The following is a 21664-nucleotide window of genomic DNA, read 5'->3' as shown; positions in this document are numbered from 1 at the left end:
GCTTAACTTGGGACTGGACATCTGCTCCGAAACGCGTTACGCGTTTTTACGGAGTAGTGGAGGTGGTGGTTTTGGACGAAGAAGAGCTTCAGGACGACAAGAGCGCCGTGTGGGGACTCATACAGGAAATGGGCGGTCCTGTTGACGGGCTTGCCGGCGAACCAATCCTACCCGAAGTGGCTGTCTCTAGTTTGGGATTATCGTGCACTTATTGTGGAAAAAGCTTCAGTACTCGATTCAATCTAAAAGTCCATCTACGAATTCACACCGGTGAAAAGGTACGTTGCAAACTTCGGCTGTACTCGATTAGATTTTTCACGTTAGCCCATTTATCGATGGATTTTTTTAGGTTCTTTTCCTTCTTCACTGAAGAATGCGGAAACCTTTAAATGTCAAATTTTGTTTGGAAATGATAATACTGCCGTTTCTTAGAAGCTGGTGCGGTCGCATAATCTAAATGTGTACCGGGGATTCTTTCGACACATAGATAGACACATACATCCCTTGCCTATTTTGACACTTTCCGTTGTGCTAAAACCGACCAACTTGTTGTTCGTGTGTTTCGTATCATGACCTTATTACAGCCGTACGAATGTCCGATCTGTAAACGCCGGTTCAGCGATCGCTCAAACATGAACGGCCACCTAAAATCTCACGCGGGACCCGAGCAACCCTTTCGATGTACGATGTGCCCTGAGCGATTCCATCGCTACATCGACTTAAAGGGTCACATGAAGAACACACATTTCACAGAAGATAACATCTACCGACTGAAATAGACCTAGCAACTACCTTTGCGTGCAGCATCAGAATAACAGTACGAGGCTGTCGGTTAGGGTGTTTTAGATGGTGATGCTCTTAAGCAGCCGAATTGTCAGTAGAGTGCGACTTCTCGTTTAGGAAGGGCTTTAAGGTCAGGTTCGGCTGAACTAAAATGCTACCTTTATAGGAATTCGTCAGAAAAAAAGGCAGGAAGGCTGTTCTTCAAGAAAGATCGTCAATGATGTAGTAGTTAGTCATAACAATCGGCCGCGCCGCACTCGGACGTCTTCAGTTTTTACAGACTATAGCAAATCCGATTTTAAGTTATGATCTCGGCATGTGTGCCATCTCGATGAGCTGTTCTAAATCACAGTGAGAATGTCAGTAGAATAATGATGAGAGAGAAATGTTTCAATAAGGAGGGCAGCATGATCATGTCTCTAGATCGTAACTCCGTATGCTGGAAGCTCTCGTTCTAGCATCTTTGCAGGTATATAGCTTCAGAACGGAAGCGTTTCCTTTGCAAAGAGTGCACCACGTGAACGCTGGCGCAAATTTTCCGTAGTTATCGGTTGAATTTATTTTATGAGCGGATCTTAAGTTGCGTTTTTTAATGAAATCGGTTTAGTTTTGATTCGGTAACGAATGATCTCATACATTTACCTATTATTCTTTATTTACACTTAGGTGTATTCGATTAAGTATGTCAAAGTGGCCATTTTGTTCTGTTGAAGTTACTGTTTTAGTCGTTACCAGAAGGACATTTACCTATTAAATTAAACTATTACAATTTTATAAGTAGGTAGCTACCTAAGGCGAAGCGTGTGTTCTAAACTCACAACAAACAAATGTCAATCGTCTAGATAACAGTAGAGAAAACACGGCTACTCAGCTGTCGACAAGCGGCGCGCGAACAGATTCCAGCTAGATGAATGGCCGCCGTATAGTTTTGTGCCTCGTAAACACTTGGCATTCAAGAAAATTGCAAAAAGTAGAGTATTAAACCAATACGTAACTATTATTAAACGTTGCGACAAATACTCTCCAGCTCGCTAAAACCATTGTATAACTATATGAAGGTTCATTACAGCTTTTGTTATGATTGGTTGCTTTTACATATAAACCGATATCGGAAACGTAGTGTTTCTCACTTCAACGCGTATGGTGCTTTTACCCTCTTTTCTAGCTAGTCAATTTAAACATATCTAGTCTTATGTCTTTTTACTGCGTTGCAATGCGTTCTTGCATTGATTTTTTTCATCGGCACGGACGCATATGAGGAGGACGCCAATTTCGGCGACCAACTAAAGCGGTCAGACGTACTCTCTGCCTGGTCAAAAAAATGCTACCTTACAAAGGTCTTTTTTTTGTTTGTTCTGTTGATTAATAACTGTACCATAGGACACTTTCTGTTCTGGTCTATATGCTGAAGTGTGTCGCATTAGGGCCAGCATGTCCTGTTTGGAATTGTATGAATAGTACTTATCGTTTAAGGCGTTATGATGCAATGTTGCCGAAGTTATATCGTTATGTAATTTAATGAGTTCAAATGTGTACACAAATGGGTGTTTTTTTCAGCGTATAATTATCATGTAAATAACTTATTGTGAAATTGAAGATCAGTTGAATTACTAATTTGTTAATATCAATTGATTTGTTGTTGAACTATGGTTATACTAGTCAGTATGGAGTGTATGTAACAAACAGCAGCATACTGGCAATATAACTGAATGATTCAGATATATATAACTACTAATACTACTACTACTACTACCACCACTACCACTACCACTACCACTACCACTACCACCACCACCACCACTACCACTACCACTACCACTACTCTTACTACTACTACTACTACTACTACTACTACAACAACAACAACAACAACAACAACAACAATTACTACTACTACTACTACTACTACTACTACTACTACTACTATTACTATTACTAATTATTATTCATATTGCTATTTATTCTAATCATTATGGAAGCTTATTAAGTTACAATGTAAACGATTGTGGCGAAGGTAATAACTAAGTAAACGATAAAGGGAGCTGGTTTGTGTATGTACATATATAGCATATGACTAAATGAGAGAAATAAAACATTTTTGCAACTTAAATATATAAAGAGCGTGTTATTATTCGTTCGAAAGCGAAATTCTCATCAGCCAAAAGTTTCCTTTCGTCGTTTTATTTTAATATAATGTAATAATTTCATATGAACTAATTCCCATATTTCTTCTTTCAGATACCGCCTGTCCCAGGAAACAGGACATACTATCTAGAATGTTGCCCTGGGCCTGGTTACCGCACAACGGGACAGGAGAAAGACTGAAGTCGCTTGCAAAACTTGCCTGCAAATAAACTCCTAAGAACCATTCTCGCTCAAATGATCCTAGTCATAGTGGTAAACAGCATATCCGATATAAATGAAAGAAAAAGAGCTGTTGCAGAGGATTTAGCGCGTCATCAATGCACGCCATTGAACTGTTACTGGACGTTTCAATTAGTACTATATATATATATATATATATATATATATATATATATATATATAGACGTCCCAAAAAGTGTGCAAACAAGCGCCAATTATTTTAATGTAGTGCAAAAATGATGGTGATATTTTAATGAGAAAAGATGATCTATACGGAAAGGTTCCATAGAATAACCCACCCGTTCCCCAGACCTGACACCAATAGATATACTTTTTCAGCGGAGTCGGTCGTGGTAGCCGGAATGGTTAAAACCGTAAAAAAAAATCGACGACACCAGAATATTTAAAAGCTACAGTTGCGTTAGTTTGTGAATCGGTAGAATAATAAATCAATATCCCGTTGTTAACAGCAGTGTAGTGGTGAAAGGTTGTATATTTTCTTTATGTAGATCCTTTTGAAATGAGTATTAATTATATGATGACAAACACTGGTGTTGCAATTACGCACTTTAATAACACGTAAATATGCACTACGTATGGGGCACTTTTGTGTGCGTATATATATATATATATATATATATATGTAATTTCAATGTAATTACAGATGTGCCTGAAATTAACAAATGGCCGATGGTTCCCGTTGGCAGTCATACTGAGTCGACTCGATTGGATTCAATAGCATTGTACGAATCCTACACGGGCGTAACGGACAACGTGACGAAAATTGGCGAAACCCAGATTCGAGTTGGAGGATACACCTATTGTAAACGCATGGCGTATAAAGGTACACTGTGCGAAATGTGCCAATCAGCCTATTGCATAAGCCAGGCACGTTTGTCCTGGCAGGTCGTCTGTTAAAGAATAGGTCGTTTCGATGCTTGCTTACGCAATGTTTATGTACACCAACGCCGTTTACGGTACTCAATGCAAATTCAGCTGTGTTCGATCACATTAGACATTAGTGTTTTACATATTTTTGTATTTGGGTCGTTTATGAATGATGTTTTAGTATGCAGGCACTAATATTTAGCGCTATCGTTGTTACCTGCGTTATTACAGACAAAATCTATTACCGTTGCAAAGAGCACCAACGGTTTCGGTGTTCAGCGACGATTCATCTGGTTGATGATGTGGTGAACCTTGTCAATCCTCAGCATAGTCACCCACCACCGAAATCTGTCAAATACAATCGAGTTAGTCAGGCGCCAAGTTGTTCAAACTTTGTTGGCTCAACTTACGGTTATTTCTAAGTGGAGAAGTTCATATGACTGATAGTTCACCTCAACGGCTTCGGCGAAATTGTACTCGAAGCGAAAGTTGAAACGAAGTTCCGTCGAACAGAGGCAAACACGAGACAAGCCATTAGTAACAGAATCAATGATTCAGGTCAAATCGGTCAGAAGCAGGTTGAAGAAAAGAAACGCAACAACGGACATGTCTGCGTCGTAACATGTGCGAATGTCTCTTTAAGTGAACCTTTTCGATGGGAGAACTTGAAGAAAAATGTTAATTATGGTCTAAACTCTCGTGGAGAGGCACTGTGATCTTTTTCTGGAACGAAAACGTGTAATAGCTAGATGTTAGGACAATGACAATTTAGGCTTTCTTTCCAAAGTATGAAGGGTATCCATTTGTCACACAATATAGCGTAAAAAGCATTCCTTTAATGGACCTTCAGAAAACAATTTATCCACATAGATAGATATTAAAATGGGAGTCCGCTAAAGAAAACAATGACGACTGTCCAACAAGCCAAACCGTAGTTGGTCATTGCCACTTTGTAATGTTCTTCCACGAAATATTATCCTAGTTCGTCATATCACACAAATGTACATAAATAAGATATTTATTTTCTTTGTGTACTAAATTGTTAATAATTGAAATATCATAAATTGCTTAAGGAGTTCACATTATCATTTTTCGGCCTGAGCGGCCGGAAAAGTCGCGCATCCGATCTGTGTTCTGTTCTGTATGCGTAAAGTTTGTTGTCAGCCAAGTAGCTTTCGACAGTGAGCTCCAGCGAAATCGAAAGGAAAGATAGTACATTTAAATGGATAAACACCTTGTCGGGCTGTTTGTCGTGATTAGAATGCGTTCATTCGCTATCCCCAATACTAAACAAAAGCCAACTTCTTCTAGGACTAAATAATAAATCTCATCATGGCAAAATATCGTAATTCGAGTGAAAGTCAGTTATTATCGCGCTGAGCTAAGCGTTAACAAGATTAACGAGGAAACTACTTTTTAACCCTACGTTATTGCTAGTTCGAAAAAGATCCCGAAAGGACAAACTGAAAAATCCTCAATAGATTTGAAGGCTTTGAAAAATAATAAAAAAAAACAATCTTCAGTGGCAAAATTAATATATATATATATATATATATATATATATATATATAATAGTCTCACAGATAAGCTTTAACGCTTAGTCTTTTTCAGACCAACCTGCGTTTTTCGCTAACTTTGTACTTACGGCTCGATTTTGGGCCTTGGCCCTGCTATCAGCACAAAATGTAATTCTGCTAGAATCTTTTATATTGAAAGTGTCTAAGAGGTATTTTAACAAGGTTACACCTATTAACATTGCTTGACGCACGGTTACAGTCATTTAGCAGAGAAAATAAGGAATATTTTGGAAATTATTAGTTAGTGGTTTGGTAGGTCTTCAAATGAAGCGCTAACCGCAATGGATGGTGGTCGTATTGAATGAATATCGCCGTCAGGAACAATATGCCCGGGGCATGCAGGAAAAAGATTCGTTGAAATATTTGTGTTTTGTTTCGCTACTGTCTTACGAATAGAGCATAATAAAGGTGCTCAGTTTAGGCACGCCATCCTGTAGAAAACTTTTATCGGAGTCCTTGAAATATCATAATCTTACACCCTTAGCAACTGCGTAGGCTAGCGGCTAGATGCAGAATTGTGACGGACATGAACTAATATGAGCATTTTGTACATGTGATGCAGAAAAGTGGTGCTCACAGATATATGTGGGCGTGTATGAGAGCAATTGTATGTATATATATATAGCGTTTGAAGATCATGCTGTACATACCAAATAAGATTTAGTAAATATTTAATCTATCCTGTGCAAAAGGTATGGTAATGGCATTATCATATTTATAACTTTGCCGAGTTACATCTATATATTTCCTTTCGAGGACAGTACACTGTTTGACATCACTGTCTAAATACGGGGTATGTGTTAAATAAAGTGAATACAGGGTGTACGTACGATTGATTGTCATTGTTATGAGTTTATCCGGGTAAAAGAGCCATGCATTGCATTTTAGCTAAAGTATTAGGTGATAAAACGAGTTCCTATCATTTTCCCTTTCGCTCTGAGGATTCGCTTGCGACCAGGTTCTCAAGATGGATATCTGGGATAGCAAAAACTGCACTTTCGCCACCACCGCACTAATCGCCTTCTAATGAAGTGAACGAGGTACCAGAATGTTTGTAAAGTGCATTGATTATATCTGAAACTTAAACAATTATCACTATAGCTCGAGTTCATAACCCGCCTTCAAAAACGAAAAATTCATAGATGATCCTATATGTCTCGGCTATAGACAAAATGGGCTAGATTTCAAAATTCTGTTTTTTAATACTCAAAAAAAAAGTTCAAACCTGGAGTCTACTGTTCAGAACTGGTTGGAACAGGATGACATCAGCCCATAGAACATTAACAAACATAAAGAAAGGAAAAGAAAAAGGCTATAAAGCAAACCTATGATTGCGTGTTTAAAGATATCTATTTTAAGGAAAAGTGCCAGACGATTATAGGCAATGCAAACTTTGTGATTTGTTTTCGTAGACGGACAGCGTAGACCGACAGATGCTTTTGTTCCTCTAGAACCGATCACATTCACATTAGTTTCGCAAAATGTCAACAGCGGGTCGTCAACACGTGCGAGGTATAACACGTCAATTTGGCTAACTCTATCCTAACTTCTTTCTGTTACAAGCTCTTCAAAGTTAACTCCTATGTCCGATGAATTGCGGCCGGATAAAGGCCGGATAAAGCTGCATGACAAAGACTAGATTCACGTCAGACCAGAGAACGCTGAGAACGTAATGCAGACGAGAGATTTCTCTTACTAATCGATTCATTTGTCGAAATTCGTTCCTGATATGATCGTTAATATTAACAAGTAAAACAAACGTCGAACATCTGATCAGCTTGAGTGATGCAGTAACTCAGATGGACTAGCAGCAACTTCAGCGTCAACGGCGGAGAGGACCGGGGCTTCGTTGTTCTTGTACATAGGTATTGCGAGTGGCTTTTCATCTCCCGAAACCCACTCATCTTCGCTCAGGCAATCAAGCTGGACTTTCTGGTCCCGAAGACATTTTTGGGCCAGATTCAGACTTGTTAACAAGACTCGAAGTCGTTGTCATTTTAAACAATTTTTTCATCTATAAAAGCTTTGGGTAGCTATGCTAATAGGGTGGCGCCAGGATAAAGCCTGTTCAATATGGGCTGGGGCGGTTGTTTCTGGCGAGACTACAACATCCTAATAATACGTTTCCACCCCAGATCAACCTGGGTCTTCGATAACATAATGTTCCGACTGTCGGGACGCAGAAGCTATGGTCAAGCCTCGATATCTAGTCTGCTTGTGAGTGAACTTGCGATTTATTGCTCATCTACCCTCCTCTACTCATCGCCGGTCTTTTTTAGTGTTTTCTCACTAAAATTCCTTTGTAATTATGGCTAAGGATGTCGATTGACTACGTAGGCAAAACTAGAAATACAATGAGGCAAATCGTCGACGGGCGGCGGGGTGGCGGACTTTTACCAACTACTAATTTGATTGGATCCGGGTCAATGTTGAGACTAAATAAAAGAGCTAAGACGAAGATAAATATAATATGTAGTATCATTTTTTTCGGAAACTACTAGTTGATTATTTATTACTACTATTTATAGGAAATCTGACAATATTATGTGCGATATATATATATATATATATATATATATATGGGAAGGGTATCATAATATGAATTGCTAGGTTTTCCAATTATTCCCTTACCAGCAAAAACAACGTTTTCGAAATACTCTTTTTTTAAAATTGTAAATATCTTCAAAACGTGACCCACCAATTGAATTCATGTGACGCATTATCATAATAATAAACCAGGCATAACATAAGGTCGCGACCTTAATCGCTTAAAACATCAAATGCTGCTCCAGTGGCAAAGTCTTAACAGCAACTTATATTGTTGTATGCCTTAGAAACACTAGAACTAGCCTTAAAAATTCACAGTTTATATTGATCGTATGGAAAATTCTATCAGGATTTTATTGCCGCTAACATGGTAAAAGCTTGCAGAAGGCGATGAACATTTCGGGGTAGTCAGTTGTTCGACAGAAAAGCTTCGGAATCAAAACACGTCTTTTCCCGCACGAGCAACCACCTAGTGTTGATAATAATAGAAAAAAAAAAACATTCGCATGAGTTTTCGTGTGTTTTTCTTATGCTAGTAAACGTAATTTGTAAAACTAAAACCTGTGACGACGAGTACTGAAAGAAGCTTTGAATTACACTGATCGTCGGTGTTAAAAGGAAAAAACGGTACCACCTATCATAAAAGTTAATAAAATGTCAGAGTGACCTTCGGGTGATTGTGATATAGTTTTCAAGATCGGATTTTATTATTTGCATACAGTCAGTTTGGACCATACTAAGTGTTTATCTACTTTCAGGCGCCAAAATCCAACTTCGACTAGTTAAAAAGACAGGGTGACATTTGCTGGGACTAACAAGGACCCCCCTAGTTCAGCTCAACGAGCGTTCCATTCACGCGTTTCTGACTCAGTCTTTGATATTAATGGACGAATAAATCGTGCGCTGTGAGAAGTAAGCGTTCTAGTGACCGTCCACGTAATACTCACAATGACAACACCAAAGTCGCTCGCCAAAAGGTCATGAGTCCTTAGACATAACCAGAGCCATGTCATTAGGTCTATTAGCATATGTCTATCTATTCGAGAGAGCCATACTTTTAATATCACTTGAGAAAAATAGACAACAATTATATCGGAAAGTAAGTTTTTGATAGGTAGCTGATTGGTGGAGATTGATACTGCCAAAACGAGAGCGATTGGGAATAATGTGCGGCCTCATTGGAATCATCGATCGTCAGTGTAGATCTTCGGGTATCCTTGCCGTCGTACTGATACGCATACAATCACGTTTCTGTAGTAGTACCCCGCGCATCCATAAATGTAGTTTCAGTTTATATCGGCTATATGAGATCGATGTATCCGACAGGTAGTTTCTCTTCGAATCGCTTTGTTGAAAGAGTAAAATAATTCCTTTCCTAACGGCGCGTATCAAAATTTAATTAGAAGAAAAACGTAGGCAAAATAGATGTTTCCACCTGTTGCTGGCACCGTAAATTTCCATTTTGTGTTGTTTGCAATGGTGTACCGTTGCTGCGGTTAGACACTATCATACTTCGACATTAGAAGAAAAGACATTGAATACACGAAGATCTTTTACATGGTGTACAGCCAATATAAAAATTACACTATGCATCATGTGATATGAAGTACTGAAACTGTGGAGTATGTATGCACTACATGGATAGAAAATTCAATCATGAGTTGAAGCAGCTTCATACATATCTTTGGATTTAAAGATTTAAACGTGCGTTAGATAGATAAGTAAAAATAAAGACTATTTCAAAAAATAGAAATCGGCGAGAAAAACAAACGAATGTCCTTACTCTTTATACCTTCACTACGCATTTTACTTACGCGTATGACCGCACTATCCTAATTAACACAAGGCTACCAATGAGAGCTGACTACGATGCCAGGCTTCAACTAACGTTATGCGTTCAACGACCCGCTGGATGTGATTCGCCCCATAACAGCGCAATGATTTTTGCCTAAAAATGCTTGTAGAGAAATGACTGCTGGTCCAGTTCGAATAACTTATACTACTGCTATAGCATTGATGAAATTACTTACACTTACTGTTGGTCTATCTTATCGGTCGGGATATACGTAGGCAGACGAAGCGGAACCGTTGACCTAAATCATTAATATGCGCCTCTTTTAACAGAGTTCATGTCGGGACAGAGCTGCTCGGAAGACGCCAATCGCAATGTGATGGATCAGTTTTACATGGACGATGATTCACCAGACAAGTTCCGTTATGCATGCCAGCTTTGTACGTATCGTACAAATTGTGCCAGCAGCTTTCATCGGCATGTCGATGCCCACTCAATGCACAAAGGTCATCGATGCCAGTTTTGCGACAAATTGTTCGTCGACAAGAACAAGTTGATCCGACATGAACGCATCCATACAGGCGAGCGGCCTTTTGCCTGTCTGCATTGCAGTATGACGTTCAATCAGAAAAGTTCACTACATCGGCACGTTAAAGTTCGCCATTTTGATCTGTTACAAACCGTCTCGATGTCGCTAACCGATTTGTGAAAGTTGAGAGATGGGTAGAATATCGACACTGCTACAGTCCGTTGAGGTATAACTTATCTGCTATACATACGTGTCGTTGCGCGGCGTAAACAGAACATTGTGAGCACTGGATCTGTGGGAAGTACGAGAGAGCTGAGATGTTCGAACTTGCCCAAGTCGGTTATACATGGCTAGATATCTAACATTGTATTAAACTGTGAGAGCGAGATGTTTTCTCGTAGGAACTTAGAATCGATAAGAGGTGACCGAGATCGAGACATGGGTCATAGCAGAAGGCAGACACTATATATATATATATATATCTTTTTGTAGGTTCTGTTCGCAAGAAAGAAGGAAATTGTGTGGACCTCGAAGAAGAGCTCCTTGAGGCCGTTATTGCTTGCATGAAACAAATGTACCTTTTTTGTCATCGCTGTGCAATTATTGTCGGAAACCCGACATTTTCTTTATCGAACGTTATACTCAGACATTTAGGTTATATATATATAGATATATAGTTGTAAATCAGTGGTTTTCAGTGTACGGACCAAGTAGTACCCGGTGGTCAGGTTGTCGGGTTAAATGAAGTTTACACACACACAGCAAAACTAGGACGACCAAAACCAATAACGAAAATACTCGATGTCAAAGTGCCTAAACTAGGTAGAAGAAACTGTAATGAACTATACGAAGTGAAACATATTGCCAACCATTTGTCACCGTTTTAACGATGCAATAGGCCTACTTTTATAGGTCAGCTCATAATGATATACTCGTTGTTAATTAAAAAATATATATCTACGATTTATATTATTTTTATTATTATTATTTCTGTAGATAGGGAGCTATTCTTGGCGTTATGAATCGCGACGGACGGACATAAATATTAAGGCGCCAACCAAATCCGGCCGTTGGCATTTGTTGTGCAAAATTATTCTATGCCCAAATTAAAATAAAAGCTCTTGATAGAAACATCGATATGAAACAGAGTATTCCATGATAATTTTGTTCTCCATTCACTAGTAAGTTAAGGGTTTACGCCCAGATACGTGACGCAGACCGCGAAGTTGTGCATGTTATTTTATCTAATTTGTCTTCTCTTCTTTCAGATATGATACCACCCCAATGTTCACTGATGTGAAGCATTCGTTTATTCGTAAATAGAAGTATTCTAAATAAAAGTTCCGAGTTTATTTATAGGAGCAGCGATCCACTACAAATCTTGTAAGATCTGTTGCTTGCGGGAAATAAATGCTTTATTTATGTGTCTAAAGAGATTTGTCTGGAATTTTTTATTAGCTTATTAAATTTGAATTATTACATTGCTATCCATCTAACCTTGGCCTATTTGTTATGTATGTTGAAGAATAATAAAAAAAAAAAATGTACTATCGGTGAGATGCTAATGTAAATAACATTCGTCGAAAAGGGGAAGGAGACCCTTAAAAGTTATTTTCGAATCGTTACTATCATCGGATTGATGCCACGCCAACAGCAATAGCTGCAACCAAACTAATGGATCGGTTCCTCGTGTTTCATGTCCGCTATGCGTCCACATCGTTATGATCTCTTATCCATTTACGTGGGTCCTTTCCCACTTTGCCAATGTCAAATTCGTCCCCGCAGCCGTCGGTACTTCTCCCAAGTCTGCTCGTTCTGTAAATCAGCTGTCTAGTCCAGGACATCAGAGCTCTTTACCTTCATCAACGTCCTGCCAAGGCTACGGACCCTATTTAGACGGTTACGAGTGTACGCGGTTCAATCCGGCGGCCAGTATTGAGCAATTTACAACACAATCGGTAGTGATTCACGAAACAGCGCGTACCAGTTCATGTCAGTTAAAACACCAATGTCTCATTTGTTTGCGAAAATTTGCTAATCGGCGCAATCTAGAAAATCACATACGATCAGCACATACTCGAGAGAAGCCTTACAAGTGCTTCTTCTGCTCGAAAGTGTTTTGTGCGCCGAATACACGAGGGATGCATATGAAGAGGCACCATCCCGAAAAGTACAACCAAGAGATCTAGGCCAATAAATGACGTTCCACTCGGTAAGTGGCCATGCCAAGTGGTCACGGAGCGTTTTACGAACCATTTGGCACGTTCAGCTCAAAGACCCAGTAGTACCTATTGCTGCAGGGAAATCAAATGTTGTCGGCTTGTACAAAGCATGTCGTCTCCATTAGGAGAAAACCCGCTGTGCAATACAAATCATAAATATATAATATATATATATTTTTTCTATATGCCTAAATATAGGATGTACAAATTACAATGTATTGTTTGAGAAGTGGGGGTGGAAGGGGGGAGCAGAGAAGGATCTAGGACCAGGCCTATATGTATGCCTGTGCATATACGGTTGTCGATACAATATCACGCTAATGATCACCTATTACTTGACCAGAAGGAGGGGCGACGTTAGTTCGGATTGATGCGCTTTTGAAAATCTTTATACTGTGCTTTCGTCGCACTTGTTAAGATAGCGTCGTTTAGAATTCTTTCCAAAGCATCGAGAGAAATAAATCATAGCGGCATTGTACACTGTATATATATATATATATGTATATGTATATATATATATTACGGTGAAGCTATGAGTGTACTGCGGTGAAGTCAGGAGCTGATTTGGTATGCTTATATTAAGGACCGGACTTGCGCATGTCACCGAGTATCTAGCGATCTCTAACCAGTTGTCGACGGCTAAACCACAGAAAAAAAAACCCAATATACATGTGTAGACTTTCATGATGACGTGTAAACGAAGCAAGGCTTATTATACGCCAGCTTTACCTGGCTTGGAAGTCTATTCCGGCAACTGTTGTTGTAAAAAAAAAGGTGAGGCAGCTCTTGAGAGTGTGGGTTTCGTGGGACACACGCTGTAATATTCAGCTTTGAATTTAATTGAAATCTATCTGAGCGTGGGTTAAATTTTCTTTAATATTGAAACGATGTAGAAAAGAAAGGTCTGCCTCTTGAAATAACGGTTGGTATTACTCTCGTATTTGAGCTGATAATAATCGCTTCGATTTTTTTTTTCGGGTATAGCGACGCCGAAGCCTTGACCTTCGTCAAAGAAAAAATTTGATAGATTGGGTAGATAGTACAAATTAAGCTATGGAGTTTAGATTGTGTAGGCGATATGCGAAACTTTCTTTGAAAGCCCGTGTATAAGAGGCAGAGGTAGAAGGCCTCTCGAATGGTATGTATAAAAGTCATAAGATGAATGAACAGTCAGATTATATGGACAAAAGGTAGATTGAAAAGAAGTTTAGTACAGACAGACAGTCAGTGTGCACCCGTTAAGTCCATTGGCCAGCTGTGAGTAGGCGCAAGTCTTACAGTTGTAGACATGCACACACATACACCACACACAGGTTTTATACTGTCTAAAATAAACAATTCGTTATCAAAACAGGTCCTTGTTTTATATTGTTTTTAGATCAAGATACTTTTAAGTTGAATGTCCTATTTTACTAGTCATAAGGCACACACAAGTCAATGTAATATGCGGATTACTTACGGATCGTACTTAACAGCATTTTTCTCTTCAGGCAACTTTCTAATCGAAATGCGAAAATACGTCCGGGTCCACTGAGACTTTTTAAACGCATACAAGTGGAACGAATGAAACACACAAAAAAAGAGAATAACAAGAGAAGAAAAACTGTACATTAAAGGTTAGAAATATTACACTGTACAGAGGTGAGCGTGTACGGCCGTTTGAGGATGGGTGGACATCGGCGCGACGCTGTTCGACTCCTGCACAGGCGACCGCAGATTTTGCAATGGCAAAATTTAGCCATGTATCAGTTGTTGCTGCTCATATTTTATTGCGTCCCAAATAAAGTGACTGATTATTCGGAACGAATTGTCAACTCAGCTAGCCTCATTATCATAACCGGGCACAATCTACCCATTTTATTGGAAGCACATCGGTCTAAACTGGTAGCTGATCTTCTGTCAATTCTACACGACTAGCAGCTGTGACTACCGTAGGAGTCTTCAACGTTGTATCGGCACCGATAGAACACTCTGGGTTTAACTGGTTGATCCTATAATAGATATCATATAGTCAAGTATAACTATAACTGATCTTGTACATACGCAGGTTGGAAATTACTTTACGTATACGCTAACGGTAGCTGAATTGAATGATCAGGCACTGATTGATGATGAGGCACACGCATAATATATATATATATATATAGCATCATTCTAAATGTTATCGAGTCTTAGTCGATCTTTTCTCAATGTACATATATATATATATCTTTTCCTTCGATCTGACAATATTTACCGCCTTATTTTTTTAGGATCAACGGGAAAAAAAGGAGAGAAGCAGCACGATCTTTCAGGTTCTCCAGGTCGCCGGGGATCAGCGACTACTGACGCTTCTGACTGGACGATAGAACCACTTGCGGTGTTTGGGGGATCGTCAGGTGGACTTGCAGCCCCGCCATCGGCATCGGTCGTACTCGAATGCAACTTAGCTGGAGCTCGTCGAGTTCAATGTACCCTTTGTGCACGTTGGATGAGCGGGAAACAAGCGCTTGAAGGACATATCCGCTCGAGGCATACAGGAGAGCGACCGTATAGATGTCACGTGTGTGGTCGAGCGTTTGCTACGACGCCGGCGCTTCGTCTGCACGAACAACGTAGCCATGGGATGCATTAGCCGCACCCTTAACGAGGTGCACTATAAGTCGTTACTTGTTATCACGCGTTCGCTGCCAATTCAATTTTCGTGTTAACGAAGCCGCACTACCTTCAACGTCAATAACGGCGGCAGCTTCAGAATCAAGAGTGTACTGAACAACAAATGTCGAAACAATAACAACAGCAACACAGCAAATTGGGCTTCGCGGTACGATAACACAGAAAATAATGCGGCGAACAATACTCGTCGGAGAAGTTGTTGACGCCCATTTGGAGTGACCTTAACTTAAGCCAGAGACAGTGTTGGCCATTACACACACACACACACACGCACGCACGCACACACACACAAACACAAACGTATGGATTACACCTGTCTGTAACGGGATGTGGTGGAACTCTTGAAATGCTTTTGCAATGGGTTCATCTCACACAAATTACCGATGCTTTACAGTGTTTCATTTTGATTGATGGCTAGTGGCCCCGCTGAGCACAGCGTAGTTAAGTTCTGAATGAAAAAATTGGATAATTGCGATATCGCATATATATATATGCGAATTTAATATTCATAGCAATGGTAAGAATGATGATATAATTAAATACTACCGATATTAGTAATGGGTAGTAATATGCTAGCTCGATGTAAGAGGAAAGAAGTGATTTGTTTCCGCGTCTGCTGCCAGTTAGCCAAACGATGACAGGAGAAAAGAAGGAAAGACGAAATAGCCTACAAGTTAACAACTTCTTTAATTAGGATTTTGAAATGTGCCCCTATGATCAGTAGTCGGTCCGAGAACTTCTTTGAACCCTTCAGGCTATTTTTTTTGTGTGAACAACTTTATGCAATTAGCTGTTTGATAAACGTCAACGACTTGCTCCCACTAGAGTGTTTACCTTAGATGGCTCTGCTGAACTTACCCTAAAATAATATAATAATTATTTAAAGATATAAAGGCAACAAATGGGTTGCAGGTGTAGTCACAAGGCAGACTCCTCAACAGCCATCACAAGAATACAGTATGAAACATCACGATTATATCTATGCGGTAGCTTTTGGTCGTATAGGGAAACACACAATGAAGATGTTCGCTTTACATGGGGTAATCGAACTATAAGGGCCTCACTGATACCTAGTGTCACATAAATTACAAGGACAGAATCGGTCCTAACAACAAAACAAGATCCAATAGATCATCGTTCGCATCATTTTTATGATAGATTGTTTTTTACGTACAATTGTCTACCTTCTCTACCTCGTTATACAGTAAATATTAATAATGCTTTCGCTTTTGTAAAAAAACATCGTTTCGCATAGACATTTCAGTTTAGATATTCCTCACAGTCTTGAGCATTAGTTATTTTATTTATTATTTTTTTCTTATCTTTTATTTATTATTTTTTATTATTAGCATAGATTTATTACGAGAACACTTTGGCCAAATATGGTCGCTCTGTGTAGTTGCGTTTTCTCAAAAATGCAAATAATTGTGAACATAGACAAAGATATCGCGACTGAATTGCTATTAGAAGTTATATTATGTAAAGGTGAATATATACAACATTTTTTTTTTTTCGCTTTGTTTTTTCCTGTCTACGATCGGTTAGATATATATTTATATTACACACATGTTCTATAGGAATGTGTGATTGAGTATATCTGTACATACTCCCTTTCTGGTCGTTTCTGTTATTTTCGTTCTGTTGCTGAGATACAACCGACGCCACACATATACATAAATAGAGCTAAAAAGTATATACATATATATATGAAGTTAAGAGACGCCGTTCGCAGGCGACTGCTGCAGCCTAACCTATGTACCATTATATGTATATATATATATATATATCCAGACGAACTAGATTCTGGTGAGCAAACCTAAAGGTAAAATTTAGTCGCTGCAAATGCAGCCAAGCTGGTCTGTGTGGTCTTAGTTCGCGTAAACGGTTAAATAAGACGGGAACAATCGCATATATATATATATATATATATATATATATATAATTTATCGACGAAATCTGCCGAACGGTCTGGAAGCTGCTGATCACTTTCATATTTATGAACGAATGCTCGTAAATTTTCGACATGAATTTGCTAATCATATTATTATCAACGTATCATAATAACAAAACGACCATTATTTAAAAGCGAATATTTCAAGGGGTATATAGGGAAAAAAGAGACGTCGATGAAACCGCGAGGAAGTCCCAGTAGAAATGCGGTCTAGGGAAATGGGTGACAATGTAAATCTAGTCCGGGCGGGTTTAATAAAGCCATAGTAAACCAGAGCCACTGTAGGAAGTCATAGACGAAACACAATAGGCGTATAAGCGAAGTAGACAAAAGTTAGTTACAAACAATAACAACAACAACGACGACAACAGTTGTATTTATAATTAGAGTATACCTATCATAGAGAAACGAACTTATAGACGGTAGCGAAATAGAGTCAACATATAGTGATAACATCATGACCTGTAAAGCTTATAAAAAGCTACTGTAATTGTCATTGTAACTGCTACACATATAGAAGAAGAAGTTCAAGCGTGTAATAAAGACTGTTGTACATCATGAATATGTTGTTATTTTCACATGTTTAAATCTATCTGTGATTGGTATGGCTTCTGGTACAGATGTAAAGCCTAAATCTGTTCATTTGAGTGTGATGAAATAGATAATAATAGTCATCATGTCGAGTTAGGCCTATAGAATGTTGCTAATGAGCTTTATTCTTACAGAAAACCTGAGCACGAAGTACAGCTGGGAATCGAAGCATCGCCGGCTTATCAAAAGCTCCTTCCCTATCGAAAATTCCTCATACAAGATGATTTTACGAAGACTGCTCGCGGTTGATTCGTTGCAAAGCCGCTGAATTTTTGTAGCTCCTTAGAGGAACCATCGTTCTATACATATATAACCTAAATGATCCACACACAGATTGGTCATCAGCAATGGAGGGCTAGTTCGCTACCCGTATTGTTATTAATATTGGGGGCAATCATCGAGCCCTCAATACAGTGCTTGACCCTATACGGTTCTTCTTTCGATTTTTTTTTCAACAAAACCATAGGCACAACCGTAATAATAAAATCGTCTGCTTCAAATCGACGCTCTTCACTTAAACTCGACTCACATATGAAACTAAATGATCTAACATGTAGTGAATTATTAGCAAAATAAATCATCTGTTTCTTAATAGACGGAAGTAGACATGCAGGGATGTCTTTATTCGACGGAAAATTGAACATAATAAAGATATTGTTAACTGCTTTTATCATGAGCGTTAATTTCTCCGCAGGAGGAGATATTGGTGGAGGTGGAACCGGGGCTGGCGGGGGAGGTGATCAGTGGGCGCTGTTTGGGTCGCTTGGTTCCCAGCAATCAACGATGGAGTGGACTCGCAAGAAGTATCAGTGCCTGTTGTGTGGCCGATGGTTATCCACCAAGCAGGTAAGCATGGCAACACAAAGCTAAGTGAAAGATCGGTACTCATGCGTTCGTTTTATGTATGAGGCAACTTGTTATCATGTTACCCCAACCGTTATGGCATGATGTACCACTATATGTCTACTAGATTCAGGATGACGTGATAGTATAGGTTTGAAACTAAGCGTAGACGCACTTCGTTTCGTGCTTGAAGGGGCTAGCCGTCTAAAGTGATGCTTAAGGGCAGGACCAGACGTGATATTCGAAACATTTCTTTTCAGCGTTCAGTTGTCAAGGCTTGGTTCTGAAGCAAGGTCCAAGCATGCGATGTTCAGAGGTTAGTAGGGAAACTCCCACATTATCATACACAAATCAGGGCGACCTTCTGGTAATCGATGATTACTTGTGTGTATTTACTTAATTCGTTTAATTCCAGGTACTGGACTCACACATGCGAGCGAAACATACCGGCGAACGACCCTTCAGCTGTCATCATTGTGACAAAACCTTTGCCTCCTCGGGGGCCATGCGACTACATGAAGAGCGTAACCACTCGAACGCCTGAACGTCTCACGATTATCTACGCCCATTATCAAAAAGTGTCGACTACAGAAATGATCAACAAGCAACAGCTATTAATGGAAATGAAGGCCAAGGTCAGAGTTAGCGGTATCAGCATCATCAGCCATCTTGAGCCGCGTGTCATCATAAAGCTCGTTGTAATAGCTCAGAATGTGGCTACAGATCTTCGTGTCGTTGAATAAAAAAAAACCCTAGTCAGCTTTTTCCCAGGATCGTTTAGGCATTTGATCATTGTTCAACCTGAGTGAAGTACGACTTTTAGAAGTCTCCAAATTTACGTTCTGCACATCGACAAGGCTGTTAATCCTTTGTACAAAAAGTAAAAGCCAAGGACAAACGCGCAACGATCTAAGAAGTCTCATCAAGAACAGAAGCAAGCCTGGCTCGGGCTTACCTACATTCAGCGAACTCTGTCATTTATATTCGGTTATTCTTATATTATTTTCACTTCGATTATGAACGCTGGTTCGGGAAGTAGTAATATTTCTTAGAAGGGTCGTTCAGAAGTGGAGAAAATTTCTCGCTCGCGAATATTGATATGAGCGGGCATACGTAACATTGATACTTACAAACATATTGAGTGAGCTCTGGAGGACCTTTCGTACGAGCTTAGAAGGAAACGCAGCAGAGGAACAAACGCTTTGCGAATGGCATTGGCTTTTCACGTACGCAATACATTCGAGGAACTGAGCTTTATTCTGGTGCAAGACAGTTCCGTGCGTAGGCAGTGTATCACGAAGCGATTAGCACGGAGCGTTTTTCTCTGTTCCTACCGTGAGCGCCATTTTGTGAGCAATCCGAAATCTGTTCACAGCGTATCTATAAACGTTTTCAATTTTTGGAACGAATCTTGCTTGAATTGCTTGCTTAGTCACGTATAATGTAGCCATCCAGACGTATCAATAGACTTACGTTTCACAAATGCAGCTCGAGGTTTCTATAAGCGAAATTGCAGTACATGGTGGAAATTCTGCTTACAAAGCCACTGGGAGGTCCCGGTGCACAAACACGCAGGCGCAGACGTCGGAGTTCACTGCAGCAGCTTCGTGTGGGGATAGCGCCCTGGGTGTGTACACCGTTATATTTATGATAGTAGTGGTATAGTTTAAAGTAATGGCTAACGGAATAAACGTTCTTGGTGTTGCTGCTGTAAAAAAATTGAAACCTCAGTCGCGAACGCCGGGAATCGAACCCGCGAACCCCGTGAATGGCCGCTTCCGGCACGCGTGTCTGTGGCCGGCGAGATTGATTCGTGCTTGGCCCTGTCACGATCTGTGAGCAGGATATCATCGCAACTGGTAACGAAGTATTGCATAGTGTCAAGCCGACCTCTTTCATTGAACTATATACATTATATATAAAAACAAAAAATAAATTGATAATATATATGCGTATGTAAAACTGAGATAAAGGAAGAAGAAGCGATCAAAATGAGTGATAGAGGAAACGTCATATACCGAGCCAGTTCTCTGACATGTTTCGACTTTGGTCAATAATAGTAAGTAATCATGTGTGCAGCCCCTTCCCATTTCAAAGCGTCATGGAAAATTCGCTTACGACTAACTAAGACCAGGGAAAAATTGACGTGGTCTCTGTTGTGGCTGAATCGTCGAATACATCAACAGCCCCGATGAGCAATGTTTGTGTGCATGCGCGAGTATCTTAGAGTTATTTGGATGAAAGTCAACAACGACTAAAGTCGTTCAGATGTGGCAATCACCGTTGGAAGCTGATCAGTTCCAATTAGTCTCCTCTGCTATCACATGTAATATATACGTAACGTGTAAGAAGTAATATATATATATACATATCTATATATATATATATATATATATATTCGAGTATATGACTGTTACTCCTATCAATATATAATCCAGAAGCAGCTACTTCCACTCTTAGCAATTACGACTATTATTTTTATTAATAATTAATTATAATTGTATTGTTGTTATAGAGATTACTCTATGTTAGTTAATTTACTAAGGATAGAGGGTAAATGGATATAGAGAAGGAAAGAACAAATCGAAATGAAAATCAGGAGATAGATAGAGTGACGACCCAACTCCTTGCTAGAGTCTGTTACGCTGAATCTAGGAGCTTGTTCTAATGGACAGATCTAATTGTACGTTCGGTGTTGATACACAAACCAAGCTTTTTCAGACGTTCTGACGTATTTTCCAGCCTCTGCTATTGTCGATTGCAGTGGAACACGGTGGTCACATATTGACACTAGTCAAAAAAAATATAAAAGTTTTTTCTGATGCTGGTCGATTTAGTCATTTATATTATATTGCCATACTATTGGCGATCACTGCTTATCATTATATTCATTGATACTGTTAGTGAACTATTCTATTTGAT

The 21664-nt window shown here is 39.4% G+C and overlaps 2 protein-coding genes across 2 annotated transcripts; both read left to right on the top strand.

The window, feature by feature from the left end:
• On the top strand, positions 1–21440 carry LOC111273018 (uncharacterized). The gene is made up of 8 exons (XM_086973470.1): positions 1–278; positions 585–776; positions 10265–10657; positions 12121–12666; positions 14870–15309; positions 18034–18143; positions 18594–18745; positions 19158–21440. The coding sequence occupies exons 1-8, from the start codon at positions 129–131 to the stop codon at positions 19284–19286; spliced, it is 2112 nt and encodes a 703-aa protein (XP_086829596.1). The 5' UTR covers positions 1–128; the 3' UTR covers positions 19287–21440.
• LOC111273017 (uncharacterized) lies at positions 3793–6441 on the top strand. Its single transcript, XM_086973469.1, has 2 exons — positions 3793–3991; positions 4267–6441. The coding sequence occupies exons 1-2, from the start codon at positions 3838–3840 to the stop codon at positions 4455–4457; spliced, it is 345 nt and encodes a 114-aa protein (XP_086829595.1). The 5' UTR covers positions 3793–3837; the 3' UTR covers positions 4458–6441.
• Positions 21441–21664: the final 224 nt, after the last annotated feature.

Source organism: Varroa jacobsoni, unplaced genomic scaffold (genome assembly GCF_002532875.2).
Source record: "Varroa jacobsoni isolate VJ856 unplaced genomic scaffold, vjacob_1.0 contig04257, whole genome shotgun sequence".
In the NCBI taxonomy this organism is placed as follows: domain Eukaryota; kingdom Metazoa; phylum Arthropoda; class Arachnida; order Mesostigmata; family Varroidae; genus Varroa; species Varroa jacobsoni.
Note: the sequence above shows the minus strand (reverse complement) of the source record. Positions and strands in the feature narration are given on the sequence as shown.